Here is an 18138-nt window from a genome sequence, read left to right as displayed (position 1 = left end):
CAAAATTATAAAAATAAATTTATACAAAAATTTTAAATTATATATTGTCACACAAATGAAATTATTTTAAACTAATCACTTCTGATTGAATAAAATATTTCATATATATTATAACTGTTTTATTAAAAAAATATCAATTCTTTTATAAACTTAATTTTTGTTGTATACTTGATAATTGTACTAGTTAATAACGTATATTTTTAAGCTGTAAATATTTGATGATTATACTGTAAACATTATAATACACACACTTTTAATTAAACATGGCACTTCTTATTTTTTAATATTACTCACATTTAATCCCAATCACTACTGTATGTCACCCTATATCTGAATTTTACAATCAAATCTATAGCTTTCAGTAAAAAAATTTTAGCTAATTGTTTTTAAAGGAAAAAGTTATTGAATCAACCAAAAAATTTTTTTTCTTCTTCCATGACTAGCTAGTATGCTTTTGAATGAGCTTGACTATAGATATCAAAGGGGGATACCTAGTATAGTATTAAAAAATGATTAAAATCTAACAAAAGTTTAACCGCAAAAGGAGATCATTATAGCCAATGAATTATAGTTCAAATGACATAGTCTTTCTATACTCAATTAAGAGGTTGTGGGTTCGAATCTCCTATTTTTAGTAAAAAAAAAAAAAGAGATCATCATAGTTTAAAACTATAATAAATAATAAGGAATGTTAAGGAGCCAGCAACTTTTGTGATTTGTAGCAATCAAATAGCTATCAATGATGGTTTTAATAGTATGAGATTGGTATAACATTTCATCCAATGACTCATTTTTTTTTCTGGTTACATGTTGGTCAGAATTTAACAAAGTTGCTGGCTTTTAGAATTTTCCATAAATAATTTATTAGTACATTTACATTTTGATATTAAAATTACAGAATTATGAATAATTTTTTGGGCGTTAAAGCATAGGATTATGATGATCCGTTAGAACATTTGATAAAGGATGAGTGTAACTACCATTTTTCATGGTTATGGTGTCTCAAGTCTCATGCATGCACAAGACCAGAAGCACACAACGACGGTCAACCATGTCCCCCCCTCCAAATAGAAAAATACTAAGCCGACACTTTGATCTTTGACATAAAAAAAAATATTACTAGAAAATAAAATGGTAGGGAAAAAACGAGAGAAAGGTTTTGGTGACGCAAGCAATGACAGAATCAAGAAGTGGAACCGCCACACGTGTCGACCATCCAGTAATGCGTCGCCACGTGGCAGTAGCAGTCAGCATGAGAAAAGAGGAGGCTGAGGTGTAGGTATAGCCTACTAATAAACGCTCGAACAATGCCACCTTCACCACGTTTTCACTACTTATCACGCACGTGTCTAAATTCCTCTCTCTTGTTCCTTCACGCGGTTATATAACTCCCCTCTCGTGACTCTCTCATACGTTTCAACTCGAAATTCAGCATCATTCACCACCACCAGCACACACACAGAGATTCGATTCGGTTCGGTTCGGTTCAATTCAATTCATTCAATTTCAGCTAGAGTTGAAGCTTCTCGAGAAATCAAGAACAAGAAGAAGAAGGAGGAATAATGCAAGGTGGATTAGAGTTACCGCCAGGGTTCAGGTTTCACCCGAGCGACGAGGAATTGGTGAACCACTATCTCTGCAAGAAATGCGCAAAGCAATCAATTGCTGCTCCAATAATTAAGGAAATCGATTTGTACAAGTTCGATCCGTGGCAGCTTCCAGGTACTTAAACGCTCGATTTCTGTTTTCAGTGGATATTTATTCGTAAGAATTCGAGTTTGACTTATTTATTGATTGCAGAGATGGCGTTGTACGGAGAGAAGGAGTGGTACTTCTTTTCGCCGAGGGATAGGAAATATCCGAACGGATCCCGGCCGAACCGGGCGGCTGGGAGCGGGTACTGGAAGGCGACCGGGGCGGACAAGCCGATAGGGAAGCCGAAGGCGCTAGGGATAAAGAAAGCGCTAGTGTTCTACGCCGGAAAGGCCCCGAAAGGAGTGAAGACTAATTGGATTATGCATGAGTACCGTCTCGCCAATGTTGACAGATCCGCCGCCAACAAACTCAACAACAACAACTTGAGGGTATTAACTACTAGAACCTTCTCTTCAAACCTTTTTTTTACCCTAATTTATTTTATTTAATAATAATAATAATAATAATTAAGGTTTTTGATTACAAAAATTGGTTGTGGAGAGAGGTTGATATTTAAATTCTTAGTATTAGAATTATTTTTTAAAAATAATTTGAGCATAACTGTTTTTTAGTTTTTATTGGATCCAATTAACACATTCTTTTAATTTTTTTTTATTCTATATGGGTGGTTCATTTGGGGAATATTTTGTGTGCATCTAGTCTGGTTATTTATAATATCATTTGATCAAAGTATTTGTGATGCAAGATTTTTGAAGTACTGTTGATGAGAATCAACTTTTCTTTTAGTATGATCTGATTGGAATATGTTTTGGTGCAGCTTGATGATTGGGTGTTGTGTCGAATCTACAACAAGAAAGGGAAGATTGAGAAATTCAACTCTGCCACAACAGGGTTGGAACAGAAACTACCAAAGTTTTCACCAGGGGAGATACTTCACTATGATCATGATCATGAGCATGAGACAAAGCCAAAGATTATCCACAATTTCTCCAACAATGAGCACCAATTGTACATGGACACATCAGATTCCGTTCCAAGGCTGCACACGGACTCTAGCTGCTCGGATCACGCGGTTTCGCCGGACGCCACCTGCGACAAGGAGGTGGAGAGCAACCCAAAGTGGAGCAATGAGCTAGATATGCAGCTGTTTGATACCTTTGATTTTCAGCTCAACAACTATGATAATAGCCTCCCAATGAATGATGATGACCTTTTTGGAAATCAGTTCCAAATGAATCAGCTCATGTCTTTCCAAGACACATTCTTGTTCCCACAAAAGCCATTTTGATTCTTTTGACCATTAAGAATTATTGGGAATTGGAAGAAGAGGGGGAGAAAAAAAGTTGAACCTTTTTTTCTGGGAAAATGTGGTGGAGGACTAGTGCCTAATGAGATCATGGGACCAAAGCATATGTTCATTTTTTGTAGTGAAAACTCAGCATTTAACACAATTCACACCTACCTAACAATTTCACTTTTGGACCATTGGATTTTGGTGGCTATTCTTTGTTCTTCGGAGATTAGGGAGGGAGATGTGAAGGAAAAAAAAAGCCAAAAAAAAAAAAAAAAAAAAAAAGAAAAAGAAAAAGAAATGGAGATCAGGTTCTGTACTCTGTAATATAAAGAATAAGTAGCAGAATGATCTCAAAGTGGGTGTAGATCCTTTGGGCCATTTGATGATATTTTAGGGTGTTAAATGTGTAGTGGTTAGGACTCTTAGTAGGGGAAATTCTTGCTCCATTGGTTTTGTTAGTTGATTTTTCTATATATTAGTGAATTATAATATATAATATAATATAATTCATTATTGTTTGCAAAAGAAAAGAAACAATCAAAGAGAATGTTTCTTTCAAGAATCTTTCTGTTCAGAACCAACAGTGATTTTAGTGTGACAGTTGTATATAAAGCAAAGCATCTTTTCTGTTGAGAGAAAGGGTAGCTGTTATTTCTAGAAGAGTAAAAAGGATAAGATTCCATTGTAGCATATGGATTAAGACGATTTGTTTCTACAGTCAAATTTGAATAGATCAAAAACCAATTGAGAAAGCAGATGGATTTGTGGTACAGCACTGAATTGATTAATTATGAAATCAATATATGATATTTGCATCAACTTGCATTACTCTGCCTTATCAGTTCCAAATGGAAACCTCAGAGCTGTAAATCTTAATGTAATCATATGACTAATTAATTTCTAGGTTGTAACCAGCTGTAACTACACTATTAATCTTATTAATGTAAATTCCCACATCACCAGTATATCATTATGTTTTCTACTATTTATAAGGCTAACTTCACAAACAGCTCAACATTCATATGATACAACACAACCACTCTGTTCTATAAACAGTGAGAAATAACTGCTACTTAGTGACAAATAAAGGAGAGAGAAAGAAATATAAATCTTTTTATGATTTAAATGTTGGCATGTCTTGATTTGGGGATTTTGTCACAATCTGCTGGTGCCCAACCAATCATCATTTTCTCATTGTCAAATACCATCACTTTGTCTTGCATGGATATGTCTGCATGAATTAAACAACCAATACTCTTCATGAAGAGTTTCATAGAAAGTTTTTGGTACATGTGTGTGATAAGTTCATATTTGGGTATCTTTTATTCAGATACATTGATCCAAAGATGTACTAAAGAGATAAAAAAAGAATGAAAATTGTATTAATATTCATTACCTCCAATTAGGTTTAGATCTCCCATCCCTACTTCAGATCCATTTAAGATTCCCAAGCAAACATTTCCCATGTTCTGTTAACAACAGTTCATGAACATTAGCACAAGTGACATAACATTTTCTACTGAAAAATAGTTGTGGTGACTTACTGATATTATGAGGTATGCCTCAGGAGGGATTTCAAACTGAGCTTTACTTCGGCCGCCGCCGGCGAAAGAAAGCGCCATAGGCTTGAAGTATTTTCTGACTTCATGTATGCTTCTGAAAGGCCTTCTACCATGCCAACATTGAGGGAGTGTGTGATCATCATGTGCTTCTTTTAAAGGCTTCCCAGCTAACTCCTTATTTAACTAAACAATTGAAATCCAACAAAAGAACCATTTTACTAAGTAAATAATCTTGCATTATGAAATTGACATAATGTCAGTAGAAATGCATAGTAGTAAATGTTTATTGATTTTCAGTTTTTCAACTGACCCAAGAAATTGCTGCTTGGTAAGCCATGGAGTTGAAGTAAGTGTAAGAACTTCCAGTGTCAAAAACACCATGGAGATTTCCAATCCCAGTTCTCTTTCCTCCCAAAAGGAGTTCAGCTGGCCCAGCTGAGTAATGTTTGCTGATACACATCATAGTAATAAATGTGGAAAAATAAAGATAAAAATTTTAGTTGAGACGATGATAATAGTTGTCATTGTCTGTTATGAAGCTTAAGAATTTGAGTCAACCAGTGAATATTATTATTAGTAGACATTGGAAGATATGGTTTTGGTTGAGATTTGACTTACAAATGTGTGGATGTCATAGGAGTCCAAGTGAGTCTAGAAGAGTCAAAAACATGACCAAAATAGATATAGCCTCCCCCTTGTGAACTCAAGCAGTGTCCAACTACATTTCTAACCAAACCCTGACTATTAAGCTGTGAAACCAAGCTTGATCTTCCCCTTCCAAGACCAAGCATTCCATCCAATGGATGGTATGAGTGCTCTTGAAATAGCTGATCATATCCACATCCAAGTGCCATTCTAACTCTCAGTTGGATTCCATTTGTGAAGTTCAGAAGGTACACATCATTCACAAGAACACCAAGGGAAGAGTAATGATCTGCATACTCAACTTCATAGTCACATTGGTGTGGCTGTTCACATTCATATGCTTCATTCTGATGCAATGATGCACACATTGGATCCCTACATGCCACCAAGTCATTGCTCGGCCGGTACAACGGATGCGGCGTCTGTCACAAAAATAAAACAATAACACCTGGCGTCGTTTGATCTATGTAACCAGTTTCATTTAACGAGATAAAATTTTATGTTTATTGTAATAATTAGAGAAAATTTTTTGTACTTAGTCCAAAATTTATAATTGCTTGAGTTTATACTTGTTACACTAATATTAATCAGATCTACTACTTAATTATCTAGGCCCATAAAGAGTTATTAGAAGATTCATTAGTCTATAAATAAGTGAATCAGCCCATTATTAAATCATAAGATTGAACAATAAATTTGTGATACCTGAGTGCAATGAGTACAAGGGGCATCACATTGAAGCCATGTGAGGTCGCTGCCTGTATCAATGTCAAGGTAATAAGGCCTTGGTGGGTGCCCTATGTTCAATGTAACATTATAGAACCTGTAAATGTTCAAATATATTATTTGTATGATTTAACTATAATTAGATAATTGTGTAAAAACTTTTTGGTATGACTAGTATGAATCAAAATTAAATTCACACATAATATCAAAATATACAATGTCAATACACAAATCTTCCAAAATTGTGTTATTGCATGAATAAGAAATTTAGGTAGCGTTTGTTTTAAAGTACTGAGACTGAGAGACTGAGATTCAGTATCATGTTTGTTGGTTCAGAGATTGGTACTAAAATTTTTGTCTCTATCCTCAAAATTTTAGTATTTCAATATCTCCAAAATGTAGAGACACAGGGGACTAAAATTTTTAGAGATAGAGACTGAAACTTTAATAACATTTTATACCTAAATACCTTCATTTCAATTAATTAATTTCAATTTTACCCTTTGTACAAATTAAACTAGAATTTCATTCTTGTTTTAATTTCTGTCTCCCACTTTGCACCAAACAGAATATTAAAATTTATTTCAATTTCTGTTTCTTAATCTCTGTCTCCCAGTCTTAGTCTTTTTGTCTCTGTCTCTCCACCAAACGCTACTTTAGAGAACTAAGATCTTGTGATTTTAATTTCTAAATTCATTATGAAAGAGTTTCAAATATCAAAAGAAATGCATAAAGCAAGAGAAAAAAAAAAAAGGACTATTATATATACATACCCAACCGGATAAACGTTGCCGTGAACTCGAAACACGACGGATGAGCTAGCTCGATACTGATTAAGCAACGACGATGATAACCATGAAGACGAGGAGGAAGAGGAAGAGGAAGAGGAAGGTTCATCAAGAGGAATAGAGTTTCTTCTTCCATTTCCATAATTGGAACTAATACTTTTATGCTTATTACTATTACTACTACTACTACTACCAAACCAAGCTGAACAAGTTGAACAACATAACAAGAAAACCAACAATAATAATCCTGGTAATAATAACTTCTTCGTTCCTTTCATCATCTCATAACAATTTTCAATTCAGTTGAAAAAAATAATATATGAATTGCTGGAGAGATCGAATTAATAATTGATGAAGAAGATTATTATTATGTCCTAAGTATATATGGTTTAATACGTACGTTACGTGTTATTGTGTGATGGAATAATTATTAATGCATGAAACCAAGTTCCAAATTAAAGACTTTATATTATATGATGTGAGGCCAAGGAAAGGCATTGCTTCAGTAATTAGAAGTAGGATTTCTTCTAATGTGAGGGGTTCTTATATTCCTTCCTTCATTGCACCTAGCATGATCTGTAGAAAATATCTTTTCACTATTTTTATAATGTATTTTTGGCTACTTTAATTTGTTGAAGTAGGGAAACATGTGCCTACCGATGCTAACATATATAATAATTCATTTACTCTTAATAAAAGTACAGAGTCTCATTTTTTTTATAGTTAATTTTAATTAATTTTTATTTTATTTTATCTTTTCTTTACTCTTATTGAGATATGATTTCAATTCTAAACACATATCATTTATTTCTGTCATGACTTCTAATAAAATCATCACTGATTTTAGGCTACATGCATGTATAAAACTGTATTCGAACCTTGATACTTGCTTAAGCGGATAAATGAATTAACCACTCGGTCAACCCAAGTTGATTATTTTTGAATATTTATTTGAATGTTAATATATGAGTTAAAAATGAAATTTCAAAAAGTTGACTAATATTGATTGATAGATAATTAGTTTTTGAGTTGCATTATTTTTTTTATTATTTTAAATTTTTGACATAAATAATTTTATAATATGATATCAAAATTTTTATAACAAAAAAAAAATCTAAACTTTACCCCTCAGAAAAAATAATTTTAGTGTAAGACAAATTAAAATAAAAAAAAGATATATGCAAAAATATATACAAAATATTTACTTAAACTTTTGAGGTAATTAAATGCATTCATGACACTAATTAATTAAGTATTTATTTATTTATTTATTATTATTATTATTATTATTATTATTATTATTATTATTATTATTATTATTAAGTGCAAAAATACTTATAATGGAAGTAAGAATAAAATGATGCTGCTCCAGAGAATCAAGAAGATGAGAAGCTAAGATAGATATATTCATTTTATGTTATTATTATAAATATATATTTCTTAACTCAATAAATAATCCGGTGAAGAATGAAGATGTTGAGCAAGTGATTAATACATAATAATTGATACTTAAGTGATCATTTCTTTTGGTTTCTAATGTACTTAAAGTGATATGATACATAGGCACATAGTAGTCAATATAGTTGCACGGCAGTTATTTAATCAATTAAGTAATCATGAAATGCACAATAATTTATTAACCGATAATATCAAATTAACTCAAGATTATTGATTAAATTTTTTTTCCCACCGCATTTATCACCGGAATTGGAGTACAGGAACTAATCTGTGGCAGATTAAAATTTTATTTAAAAATTTGTTACTCATCATTAGATTATTATACGTATTAGACAAGATTCAAATCGTAATACTTATTTAAATGAATTAATAGTCTAACCATTAAACCAATTCAACTTAGTTTCATTAAAATCACAAGATAATAAACGTGACAAAACACAATATAATAATAAAGTAGACATCACCAAATTAAAGGAAAAAGATAATAATAATGTTAAAAACTTTAACCTATCACTTATATTGTATCAAGACAAAATTCTAAAATAATTGTACTACAATCTATATATTTACAAAAATTGTATGAAAGAGATGGAATAATTTCCATAAGCTTGATGACATACATATAGAAGGCTAGTGTCAAAGGAGCAACTTATTATGTCCCTCTAAATATTTATGAGTTCTTGCTTTGTTTTAATATCTAGAGTTTAGAGCATCCAATCAAAATAAGAATCATGTGGAAGATATTGCCATTGATAAGGGCCTTCATCAAGCTTTGTTTTTTGGGTGTATATGGGGGATATCTCATAGATGAATCACCTTTGAAACTTCTATAGAGAACACCTTTTTTGTGGCTGAATTCATCAAAGGAGAATTTGCCATGGTAGCAACCCATTCCACTCTCTCCAACTCCTCCAAATGGCAAACCAGGAGTTACAACCTATGTCAACATTACTCTTTTATCAAAATCAAATTATTTTTGGTTAAAAACCTCAAAATATATTATAGAGCCAAAATATTATCTTTTTTTTTCTGCCAGCAATAATTTGCATCATATTTATAGAGATTTTACACAAAAAAAAAAATATAGTTTATACGTATATTTATTAGAGTTTACATACATAAATCAATATGGTTTATATATATGTTTTTCAGAATTTACACACATGAATTAATAAAATTTATATGTTAAAGACAATTTAATATTTGTACTTATTAAATGATGACTAAAAGTACTAAAAATGGTTGGTATCCAAAATTTTTTTCAAAGATAATAATTTAAAGCTAATTAAAAAAATATATATAAGTGAAAGTAATATTTTGAAGCTTATTATTATAACCAAAAAATTAATATTTTTTATCCGATAATGTTACTAATTTAATCTCAAATATCAAATATTAAATAATATAAATAATCATTTCATTTTATATCCATTTTTGAAAATATACACTTAAAGGTAGTTTTTTTATTTCTTTTTTTTTTTTATACATTTCAAACACAATACTTATATTAAAATTACTTTTCAACTAAAGTATTATTAAAACATAAATTAGTACTTATAATCGATTACTTTAAAAAGAATTGTACAAATGAAAATTCTTAAAATAAATTAAACTTTTCAGCATACCATCCCAAAAGTACCCTAATCTTTAGCTTACTTGTAAGACAGTGTCATTGATGAGCATCCCTCCTGAAGAAATGTTTTCCACAAAACTTTTCTTCAGGTCTTCATTGTTTGTGAAGAGATATGCAGCAAGAGGTTTTGGTTTTGATTTTATTATATCAAACCCATCTTCTATCTTATCAACCTGCAAATTAAAAAACAACAATAGTCAGCTTCAAATTTTTTTTATTGTCTACGGTATTTTATCACCCGACAGGTCAAAAACTAATTCATCACACATCTTAGTTCTATTTAAATGTCTACTGTACAAGACCCTATTCCGGTCTGGTCCGGTATGGAATGAACTTAGAATCATGGAATCGACTCGATCATCAGATTCTAGATTCTAAGTTCATAACCCTAGCCCATTCCCATTTTGGGCGGAACAGATCTACTAATTCTTTGATTCCAGTTAGTAAGATAAGAGGGGTCGGATCTTGAACTAAGAAATAGATTCTAGAAGCTAAAAAAGGGTATCCTGAGCAATTTCAATAATCGGGTTCATTGATATTCCTGGTATAGTAGATGCTATCACACATACAATCATACTCAATTCGATGGAATTGTTTGATCTTAAAGAGGACCCTCTATAATTTCGCACGTTAGACGATATTTAAACTCCTATATACTTATTTAAACTGATGAATAAATTCATTACTCGGCCAACTCAAGTCAGTTATAATCGGCATCAAATTAATGTACTATTATTATTACTATTCCTTTCTTTTGTGTTCTACAACTAATTAACTCACAGTGATAATTGGCATTATTGGCCCAAATATTTCCTCTTGCATCACCAATGAATCATCTGGTGCATCCAATATGATTGTTGGAGCAATCTTTCTACAATAAAATCAAATTATATTAATTAAAATACAAAGATCCTGAGACAATAGAATCAACAGAAAAAAAAATAGAAATAATGCTACTCACAATTGATCCTCGTCCTTCTGACCTTCTAAAACAATTTTATCAGATATCTTGTCATCATTCAAAAGCTTTAAGAGTCGCGAAAAGTGCGACGAAGACACGATTCGCGACATGTCTTTGGATTTCATTGGATCTTTTCCGAAAAATTGCTCCAATTCCTCCTTGAGAGCATTTATCTGTGGAGTGATTAGTGATAAATGAGAATTTATTGAATATATTTAAGAGAGTAGAGTTATTGAATTGTGTTTATGAAATGATACAAGTGTTGGAGCAAAATGTTTAAGAGTGATGATATAATCAACAGAAATGCATGCTTGTCCATTGTTGCATGCCCACTTTCCAGCTATTAATCTTCTAGCAGCAACCTGAATCATTTGTATAAGTGTCATTCACATGTCTAAGCCAGAAATGCAATTGAATTCTTCAAATTCAAATCATATGTTACTTGCAAGTTGAGATTAGAATCAACAAGAGCAGGGCACTTTCCACCAAGTTCCAGAATCACTGGGGTAAGGTGCTTTGTAGCAGCAGCCATCACAATTCGTCCTACTCTAGCATTACCTGCATCCATAAACTATGTCTTAGACAAATAAATCTCTAATAAATTTTATTATAAGATAATTACATCTCAAAAAATATCATCATAAGTCAAATTAATTCTCTTCACAAGACCATTTTATCTATCTGCACTAATTTATTAGGTAGTGTTTGTTTTGAGGTACTGAGACAAAGACGGAGAGACTGAGACTTAGTATCATGTTTGTTGGTTTAGAGATTGGTACTAAAATTTCTGCATCTGTCCCTAAAATTTCAGTATTTTAGTACCTCCAAAAAGTAGGGACACAGGGGACTAAAATTTTTAGAGATGGAGAAAACTTTAATAACATTTTATATCTAAAATATCCTCATTTCAATTAATTAATTCTAATTTTACCCTTTGTACAAATTAAATTAGAGTTTCATTCTTGTTTCAATTTCTGTCTCCCACTTTGCATCAATACTAAGATTTATTTCAATCTCTGTCTCTTAGTCTCTGTCTCTCAGTCTCAGTCTTTCCGTCTCTGTCTCTCCACCAAACACTACCTTAAGGAACAAAGGTTGCGTTTAATTTTAAGAATAGAACAAGACAAAACACTGAAAATCGAACATAAAAGATAAAGACATAAAAATTAATATTTTGTATTTTGTTTGGTAATGAATTGAATATAAGATAGAACAAATAATAAAAATTTTAATTTATCTTTATTTTTTTCTTCATACAAAATTTAGAATAAAAAATAAAATAATAAAAAATATAATTATAAAAATTTGATAATAATAATAAAAAAATAAATTGTATATTTTGTCGGTATCTTTTTGTCCTCCTATAAAAAAAAATATATTAATTCAGTATTTCATAACACAATATTTCTGTCTATGTCTCACATGACAAACACATTTTTATATTTTTGTATTTATGTCTTGTGTTTTGTCTTTATAAATAAAAGCAGGCAAAGTGTGACGTTGATTGAATGTATTATTAGAAAAACAAGAGTAAGAAACAAATTGAAGTACCTGTGTAGAGTATCTTATCCCATTTCTGCTCCAATAGTGCGGTTGTTTGAGGAGCACCTCCTTCAATAACTCTGACAGCAGAGTTGTCCAAATATTTTGTCAGCATATCTGCCAGCAGTGCTGATGATGCCGGAGCAACTTCTGATGGCTTCAGAACCACTGCATTCCCGGCCGCGATTGCGCCGATCACCGGCTCCAGCGATAACACTACTCAATCACATCCAGAAAATTAAAGCTCTTCATATAATAACAATCTCAGTTAATAAGATATGTGAACATACTGAAAGGGAAGTTCCATGTTGAGATGATGAGCACAACTCCAAGTGGTTCTGATACAATCTCTGCTGATGATGGATATGTTGTAATCGCAGTTTTCACCTGAATTTGTTGATAACAAACAAATTTTTAGAAAATACTCTCTTTACGTTTATAGTCCGCTTCACGTGAAGTTGATAGCTGAGAGCCGTTAGATGAAAATTTAGTCAAATCAGTCAAAGCATCTAACGGCTCTCAGCTATCAACTTCATGTGAAGTCGACTACACCTAAGTTTTCACCTTATAAAAAATAATATATACACATAAAAATTAGTTATTAAATCAACTATCATGTATTTTTTTAATAAAATATACGTGTTATTTAACATATATTTTATACTGTGCCTAATTTGTAGTATACATATAGTATGATTATATGATTATGTAGACCAAAATTTGGTTGCTGATTTTTTTTTTAAGTAAAATAGTTGTATATTTAAAAAATATTAAAGATTATTTAAAAAAGGATTGAGTGATTATGAATGATGCAATGCAAATATTTCTGTTTTGCTTTTGGTAATTAATTAGCTACCTTTGTAGGCTTCATCCACTGATGCAATGCTTTAATTGCTTCACTGCATGAAGATTTTGTCTGAGAAACCTGCATTGAAGAAGCACAAGGGTAAAATCTGTGGCCACAATCATGGAATGGACAATCAAAAACTTTAAAATGTCACCATCATTAATGTCAAATTTATAAAAGAAAAGCTTCTGAAAAGAAAACCCCTCGTCAAGGTTAAAGTTCAAAAATTTAAACTCCAATCAAGATTCAAGTGGAATATGATATACTAAAATAACATATTTATATATAAAATATATATTTTATTATTTTACACGGATTAATTGCTAAAAATAATCCAATACAATGTAATTTTATTTTTTCGATTTTTAACCAATTTATTTATAACTGATTTTATTCTAGTAACTAATATTTAATTAATTCATTTAAATTAGTCGGTTCGACTTTTAAAAAGTAAGAACCATGATAATAAATGAATATAATTTTTCTTAAACTAATCAAAAGGAATATATATATATATATATATATATATATATATATATATATATAAAAGCAAAGTAATTCAAATTTGGGTATGAATTTGTAATAAGAAAAGAGAGAAAATAAAAGGAAAAAAAGGAGAGGAAATTGGAGACCTCAGCTATGTATGCTTCAAGTTGAGGTTTAGAAAGGTCCTTATCTACTGCTTCAATGATGTCCTTCTCATTTTCTTCAATCATCTTAGCCATGGCTTCCAACTGCGAAATCCTCCATTTGTAGCTTCTTGTCTTCCCTGAGTCAAAGCTCTTTCTCAGCTCTTTAACCACCAAAGAAGCCTTGTCTTCATTAAACACACCCTTCTCTTTTGCTTCTTCCATTACTGGTGGCAGAGTTTGAAGCTTAAACAAGAGAGGAAGAAAGTGGAGTTGGATTTTGCAAAGTTAGAAAAGGGTGAGTTATATTATGATTAAGAGTACTAGACGTGCTTCAATCACAGCCAGTTAATTACGTGTGTGAAACATATGAAGATAAATAAATATCATTATCATCATGCACTTGACATGACACAAATTTGTTTGCGTGTAATCTATACCACTCCTCCAAGAAAAAATGCCACAATGCATTCAAGACATTGTTCTGTTCTGTTCTGTTTCTGTACGCTGATGTATGGGTTTTCACTTTTTAAATGTACTTGTAATTTTGGTATTTCACTATTTTTAACAATTGCTTTTAATTATAAAGTATATATAATATATATTAATTAAAATTATATGTTACGATGATTAGAATATTACTGATATTTTAGATATATTTAAAAAAATTTTAAAAATTATTTCAATTCTAAAACTAAAATAATAATGATTTACTATCTCAATTCTTAAGTGGATAAATAAATTGATACTTCGATCAATTTAAGTTGGTTTACCGTTAAGGTTTTTTTATAGAAATAATAATAAGAGTCACTGTCTTACTGGTATAAAATTTAAAAATTATATTAAAACAATTAAAATTTCAAAATTCAATTTAAGATATACCTACAATTTTAGAGATTAAGTTATGCATTAACTCAAAAATAATAATTTTACTCATATTTTTTATAATATCACTTTAAATATAATTTTTTGTACTATTATATGCATGAATTTATAAAAAAAAGGCGATATTGTCAATAAAGTATTATAATTAATGAAACGAAAATGAAATAATATGTAAGTTTATAAAAATATATAAATAATTAAATGGTAAAAATTCATATGCAATTTTTTTGATACAAGAAAGGAGCGAAATTAATGGTTAAAAATTGATAAATTATAATTTAGTTAATATTAGTGTATAGAGTATAGACTATAGAATATAGAGCATAGTAACTAGAATTTCGATTTAACTCTTAAAATCTTTCGATATTACGATTTTAAATAAGTTTATCGATTTTACGAAATTTATACTAAATCTGATGATTTTACAATTTAAATCTTATTAAGATTTTACGTTTTATATTTTTTATTTATTTTTTCAATTTCACATAAAATCTCGATTTTTTACCTTTCTCTAGACTATAGAGTGTAGGAGATGGAAGAAGGGTTATTGAAAGTTAGGTCACTTACTTTACCAAAGTCAAAAACAGAAGCTGTGATTTTGATTGAATCGACAAAGAAAAAAGAAAGATGCTTCCACTAAAGCTGGTTCGTTCTCTCGTCTTTGGTGAAACCATCAATCACCATCCACATCTCATGCATTCCCACGCTCATTCCGAACAAGAAAATGAAGAAGAAGAAGATGGGAGAAGGAGAAACAGAAGACGAAGAATAAGAGCAAGAAGAAGAAGATCAAAAACCGCGGCTCTTTTGTTCCTTCCAACAAGAGAGATCGTAACCGACACATACAGACTCGCCGCCATTGCAAGAACCTTGGGAATGGACTTGTTCCCAACGCCATCTCTCTCTCACATCATCTTCTCCAACTCAACGCCATTCTCATCTTCTTTGTCGCCGCATTCAACTCCTTCTTCTTCGTTACCTTCTACTGCCACCACTGCCACCACCACCACCACCTGCTCGTTTTCTTGTTCTTCGTCTTCCTGGCCGCTCCAAGATGACGCCGTTCCGATCCCTTTCCCTTCCCTGACTCCGGCCCCATTGACCCACCTTCGTTACTTCGTCAACCTCGCCGCACCCTTCTTCAAGTTGGTATTTTTCGACGGCGGCGCAATTGCCGGAGATGGTGGCGGTGGAGGAGGAGGACGAAATTGGGATTGTTGCTCATTGTCGATGTATTCTAGGGTTACCGGAGAGAGGGTCGATGATATGGAGGGGTTTTGCAGGATTCTTGCTGGGAAAGGTTGGACCTTTTTCAGGACACAGAAACGGCCACCGAATGCGGCAGCGGATCGGGGTTTTTCCGGTGGTGGGGGTGGTAGTTGTGAGGTTTACCTGTTTAGGAAGGTTGATATGAACCGGGTTCGGGTGGGTCGGGTTGGTGGTGGTGGTGGAGGAGCAGATGGAGCTTGTAGGGTTAGGGAGCTGAGGTTGCCACATTTGGATTTTGGGAATGCTCCTTTGAGGATCTTGCAGTATATTTTGCTCATGACTGATGATATCTTCTGCCTTGCATGAATTTGGAAAATTGGTAATTGTTTGATAAAATTTCAGTTTGGAAAATATGCTTTACATTGTAGCAATTGTGTGGGATTATTATATTTGGATTTCATAGATTTTAGTGGCTTTGCTTCTAGGGTTCATATTTAGGAATTAATTTGATGCTAGGGTTTAAGAATGGCTAGTTCACCTTGGTATTAGGTTAGCTAGTTAGATTGGAGAAGGAGACTCTATATATCAATTGATTAATTGAACATTGTTAGATTAGGAGTTTGAGATCCTTAGATGAAATTGGTCCTACTAATGTTCTTTAGTTTGAAGTTGACTTGTCTCCGTGTTATCTCAAGGTCACAGGTTCAAGCCGTGGAAACAACTGTGGTCCTTCCTTGACCCTTCGTTAAATAATTTTGTTATTATAGTATAAAATGAAATCAATTAAGACTATGTGCATTAATTTAGATTGAATGCAATGTGCTAATTGTTTTTGGACTTGGGGGTGTTACACTGTGATTAGATGTTGATTGCAAGAGATGGTGAAGAAATGTGGCATCTGGTTTGGTGGTCTAATATGTTGAAAGGGAAGCTAAGAAAGTAATTGGATGTTGAAGATTCCGGGTGAGTTTTTGGATCCTTGGCCTGGTTGGTGGTGGCGGCGGAAAAAGTCATTCCGCCTGTTTTGTGATCGATTCTGAACAGCGTTGAGCAGAGATGGTTGCCACTTGCCATGCAGCTCAAATTCTATCCTTGAGAATGCTTCTTATTCTGCCATGCCATTATGACTGCCAAACAAGGCATGTTGATTTGTTGCTGCCCTTGGAATACAAACTGTTCACAAGTTTAATTCTGAAGGCTGGGAAAAAAAAGGAGTGAACCCCAGCAAGTGCAACACTAGACAGCAGCAGAATGTAGGACCTATGTTATAATTGAGTTCATACTGGTGGAAGCCATTGTTATAGTGGTGAATTTGATTGAATGGGTAATTGTCAATAAATAAGGAACTATTTTGTACCTAAAATGTTCCCTCATTATGTCTGCTCTTTGGTAAATAGTTAAATATTGTTCTTGATCTGCCCCATTTGTATTAGTTATTTGTTTGTTACAATTAATGTTAGTTAGTTACTCACTTGATAGTTGATACTGTTCTTTATGAAGAATTGAAGATGTATTTCTCATTTTCTCTTCTTTCTCTCACCTCTCCTTATTCTCTTATCACTATGGTTATCAGGTTCTTGGTGAACTCAGTGTATGTTCTTTCTCTCCAAACATAATCACAAAATTTGGACTAATACGTTTACTATTTGGATCAAAGTTTACCATTTCATCAACCGATCAAAATGTCAAATTTGTGTGTTTTTCTTGTAGTTTTTAAGGATGGATCCATCACATTAGTGGTTATTATTACTAGTGGATAAGTGGATTTATATGTTCTGTGCCTATCAATCCAATGTTTTTTTTTTAATTATTTTTTTATTGGTGTGATTTAGTGACTCATCATTTCCTATTAACCAAAAAACTGTGTTTAAATTAATTTTTTTATTGGTAAAGTTCTTGACTTTGACAAGAGAAAGTTTTAAGTACTCAATGTTTTACAAAAATATTTAAAATAAATAACTTCAAAAAAATATCAGTATGAAAACAAAACACTTTAGAAGAGAAACGAAAAACAAAGATAATATTGTCTTTTATTTATGTAGTTAAATATCTTTAACATTGCCACACCAAAAAAACTTATTTAGTGAAGTGGTTGCAATTTTTCTCACTCTTTTAAATAATTTTTTGTGCTATTTTTACTCCACTGAATCTGTCCTGTTCCCATAAATTTCTCTACTTGTTTCTTTTAAAATTTAAACTCTGGCTTGCATCTCTAATTGCTTTGCTCCAATTGGCTAAATTAATGTTTGCTAATAACTTGTTTTCTGTTAGGATGATAAAAGAATTAAGATGTGTTTGGGTAG

At 31.9% G+C, this 18138-nt stretch overlaps 4 protein-coding genes across 4 annotated transcripts; 2 read left to right on the top strand and 2 right to left on the bottom strand.

Moving 5' to 3' along the window:
* Positions 1-1288: 1288 nt before the first annotated feature.
* LOC107613645 (NAC domain-containing protein 2) lies at positions 1289-3704 on the top strand. The gene is made up of 3 exons (XM_016315738.3): positions 1289-1722; positions 1801-2084; positions 2474-3704. The coding sequence occupies exons 1-3, from the start codon at positions 1563-1565 to the stop codon at positions 2942-2944; spliced, it is 915 nt and encodes a 304-aa protein (XP_016171224.1). The 5' UTR covers positions 1289-1562; the 3' UTR covers positions 2945-3704.
* Positions 3705-3855: 151 nt separating this feature from the next.
* Positions 3856-7108, bottom strand: LOC107614330 (aspartic proteinase Asp1). Its single transcript, XM_016316544.3, has 7 exons — positions 6657-7108; positions 5863-5980; positions 5131-5579; positions 4823-4961; positions 4495-4695; positions 4347-4419; positions 3856-4181 (listed from the first exon to the last, which is right to left on the bottom strand). Exons 1-7 carry the CDS (start codon positions 6950-6952, stop codon positions 4072-4074), a joined length of 1386 nt encoding a protein of 461 aa, XP_016172030.1. The 5' UTR covers positions 6953-7108; the 3' UTR covers positions 3856-4071.
* A 1501-nt stretch (positions 7109-8609) lies between these two features.
* Positions 8610-14086, bottom strand: LOC107611917 (aldehyde dehydrogenase family 3 member I1, chloroplastic-like). Its single transcript, XM_016313789.3, has 10 exons — positions 13745-14086; positions 13122-13190; positions 12556-12652; positions 12275-12481; positions 11166-11281; positions 10981-11085; positions 10724-10896; positions 10543-10633; positions 9786-9935; positions 8610-9066 (listed from the first exon to the last, which is right to left on the bottom strand). Exons 1-10 carry the CDS (start codon positions 13964-13966, stop codon positions 8827-8829), a joined length of 1470 nt encoding a protein of 489 aa, XP_016169275.1. The 5' UTR covers positions 13967-14086; the 3' UTR covers positions 8610-8826.
* Positions 14087-15151: 1065 nt separating this feature from the next.
* LOC148553194 (uncharacterized) lies at positions 15152-17355 on the top strand. The gene is made up of 2 exons (XM_088492862.1): positions 15152-16214; positions 16698-17355. Exon 1 carries the CDS (start codon positions 15254-15256, stop codon positions 16199-16201), a length of 948 nt encoding a protein of 315 aa, XP_088348988.1. The 5' UTR covers positions 15152-15253; the 3' UTR covers positions 16202-16214; positions 16698-17355.
* Positions 17356-18138: the final 783 nt, after the last annotated feature.

Source organism: Arachis ipaensis, chromosome B7 (genome assembly GCF_059453495.1).
Source record: "Arachis ipaensis isolate K30076 ecotype BB chromosome B7, ASM5945349v1, whole genome shotgun sequence".
Classification (NCBI taxonomy): Eukaryota; Viridiplantae; Streptophyta; class Magnoliopsida; order Fabales; family Fabaceae; genus Arachis; species Arachis ipaensis.
Note: the sequence above shows the minus strand (reverse complement) of the source record. Positions and strands in the feature narration are given on the sequence as shown.

What these genes read in the sequence shown, in the direction of transcription:
- LOC107613645 (XM_016315738.3), top strand. Translation starts at nt 1,563, where the DNA reads ATGCAAGGTGGATTAGAGTTACCGCCAGGGTTCAGGTTTCACCCGAGC. An exon ending in CGATCCGTGGCAGCTTCCAG is followed by an intron (nt 1,723 to 1,800) that starts GTACTTAAACGC and finishes TATTGATTGCAG; the next exon opens with AGATGGCGTTGTACGGAGAG. An exon ending in TCAACAACAACAACTTGAGG is followed by an intron (nt 2,085 to 2,473) that starts GTATTAACTACT and finishes GTTTTGGTGCAG; the next exon opens with CTTGATGATTGGGTGTTGTG.
- LOC107614330 (XM_016316544.3), bottom strand. Translation starts at nt 6,952, where the DNA reads ATGATGAAAGGAACGAAGAAGTTATTATTACCAGGATTATTATTGTTG. An exon ending in ACCAAGCAGCAATTTCTTGG is followed by an intron (nt 4,696 to 4,822) that starts GTCAGTTGAAAA and finishes TCAATTGTTTAG; the next exon opens with TTAAATAAGGAGTTAGCTGG. An exon ending in AGGCATACCTCATAATATCA is followed by an intron (nt 4,420 to 4,494) that starts GTAAGTCACCAC and finishes TGTTGTTAACAG; the next exon opens with AACATGGGAAATGTTTGCTT.
- LOC107611917 (XM_016313789.3), bottom strand. Translation starts at nt 13,966, where the DNA reads ATGGAAGAAGCAAAAGAGAAGGGTGTGTTTAATGAAGACAAGGCTTCT. An exon ending in AGTGGATGAAGCCTACAAAG is followed by an intron (nt 12,653 to 13,121) that starts GTAGCTAATTAA and finishes CAACAAATTCAG; the next exon opens with GTGAAAACTGCGATTACAAC. An exon ending in TCAATGACACTGTCTTACAA is followed by an intron (nt 9,067 to 9,785) that starts GTAAGCTAAAGA and finishes ATGTTGACATAG; the next exon opens with GTTGTAACTCCTGGTTTGCC.
- LOC148553194 (XM_088492862.1), top strand. Translation starts at nt 15,254, where the DNA reads ATGCTTCCACTAAAGCTGGTTCGTTCTCTCGTCTTTGGTGAAACCATC.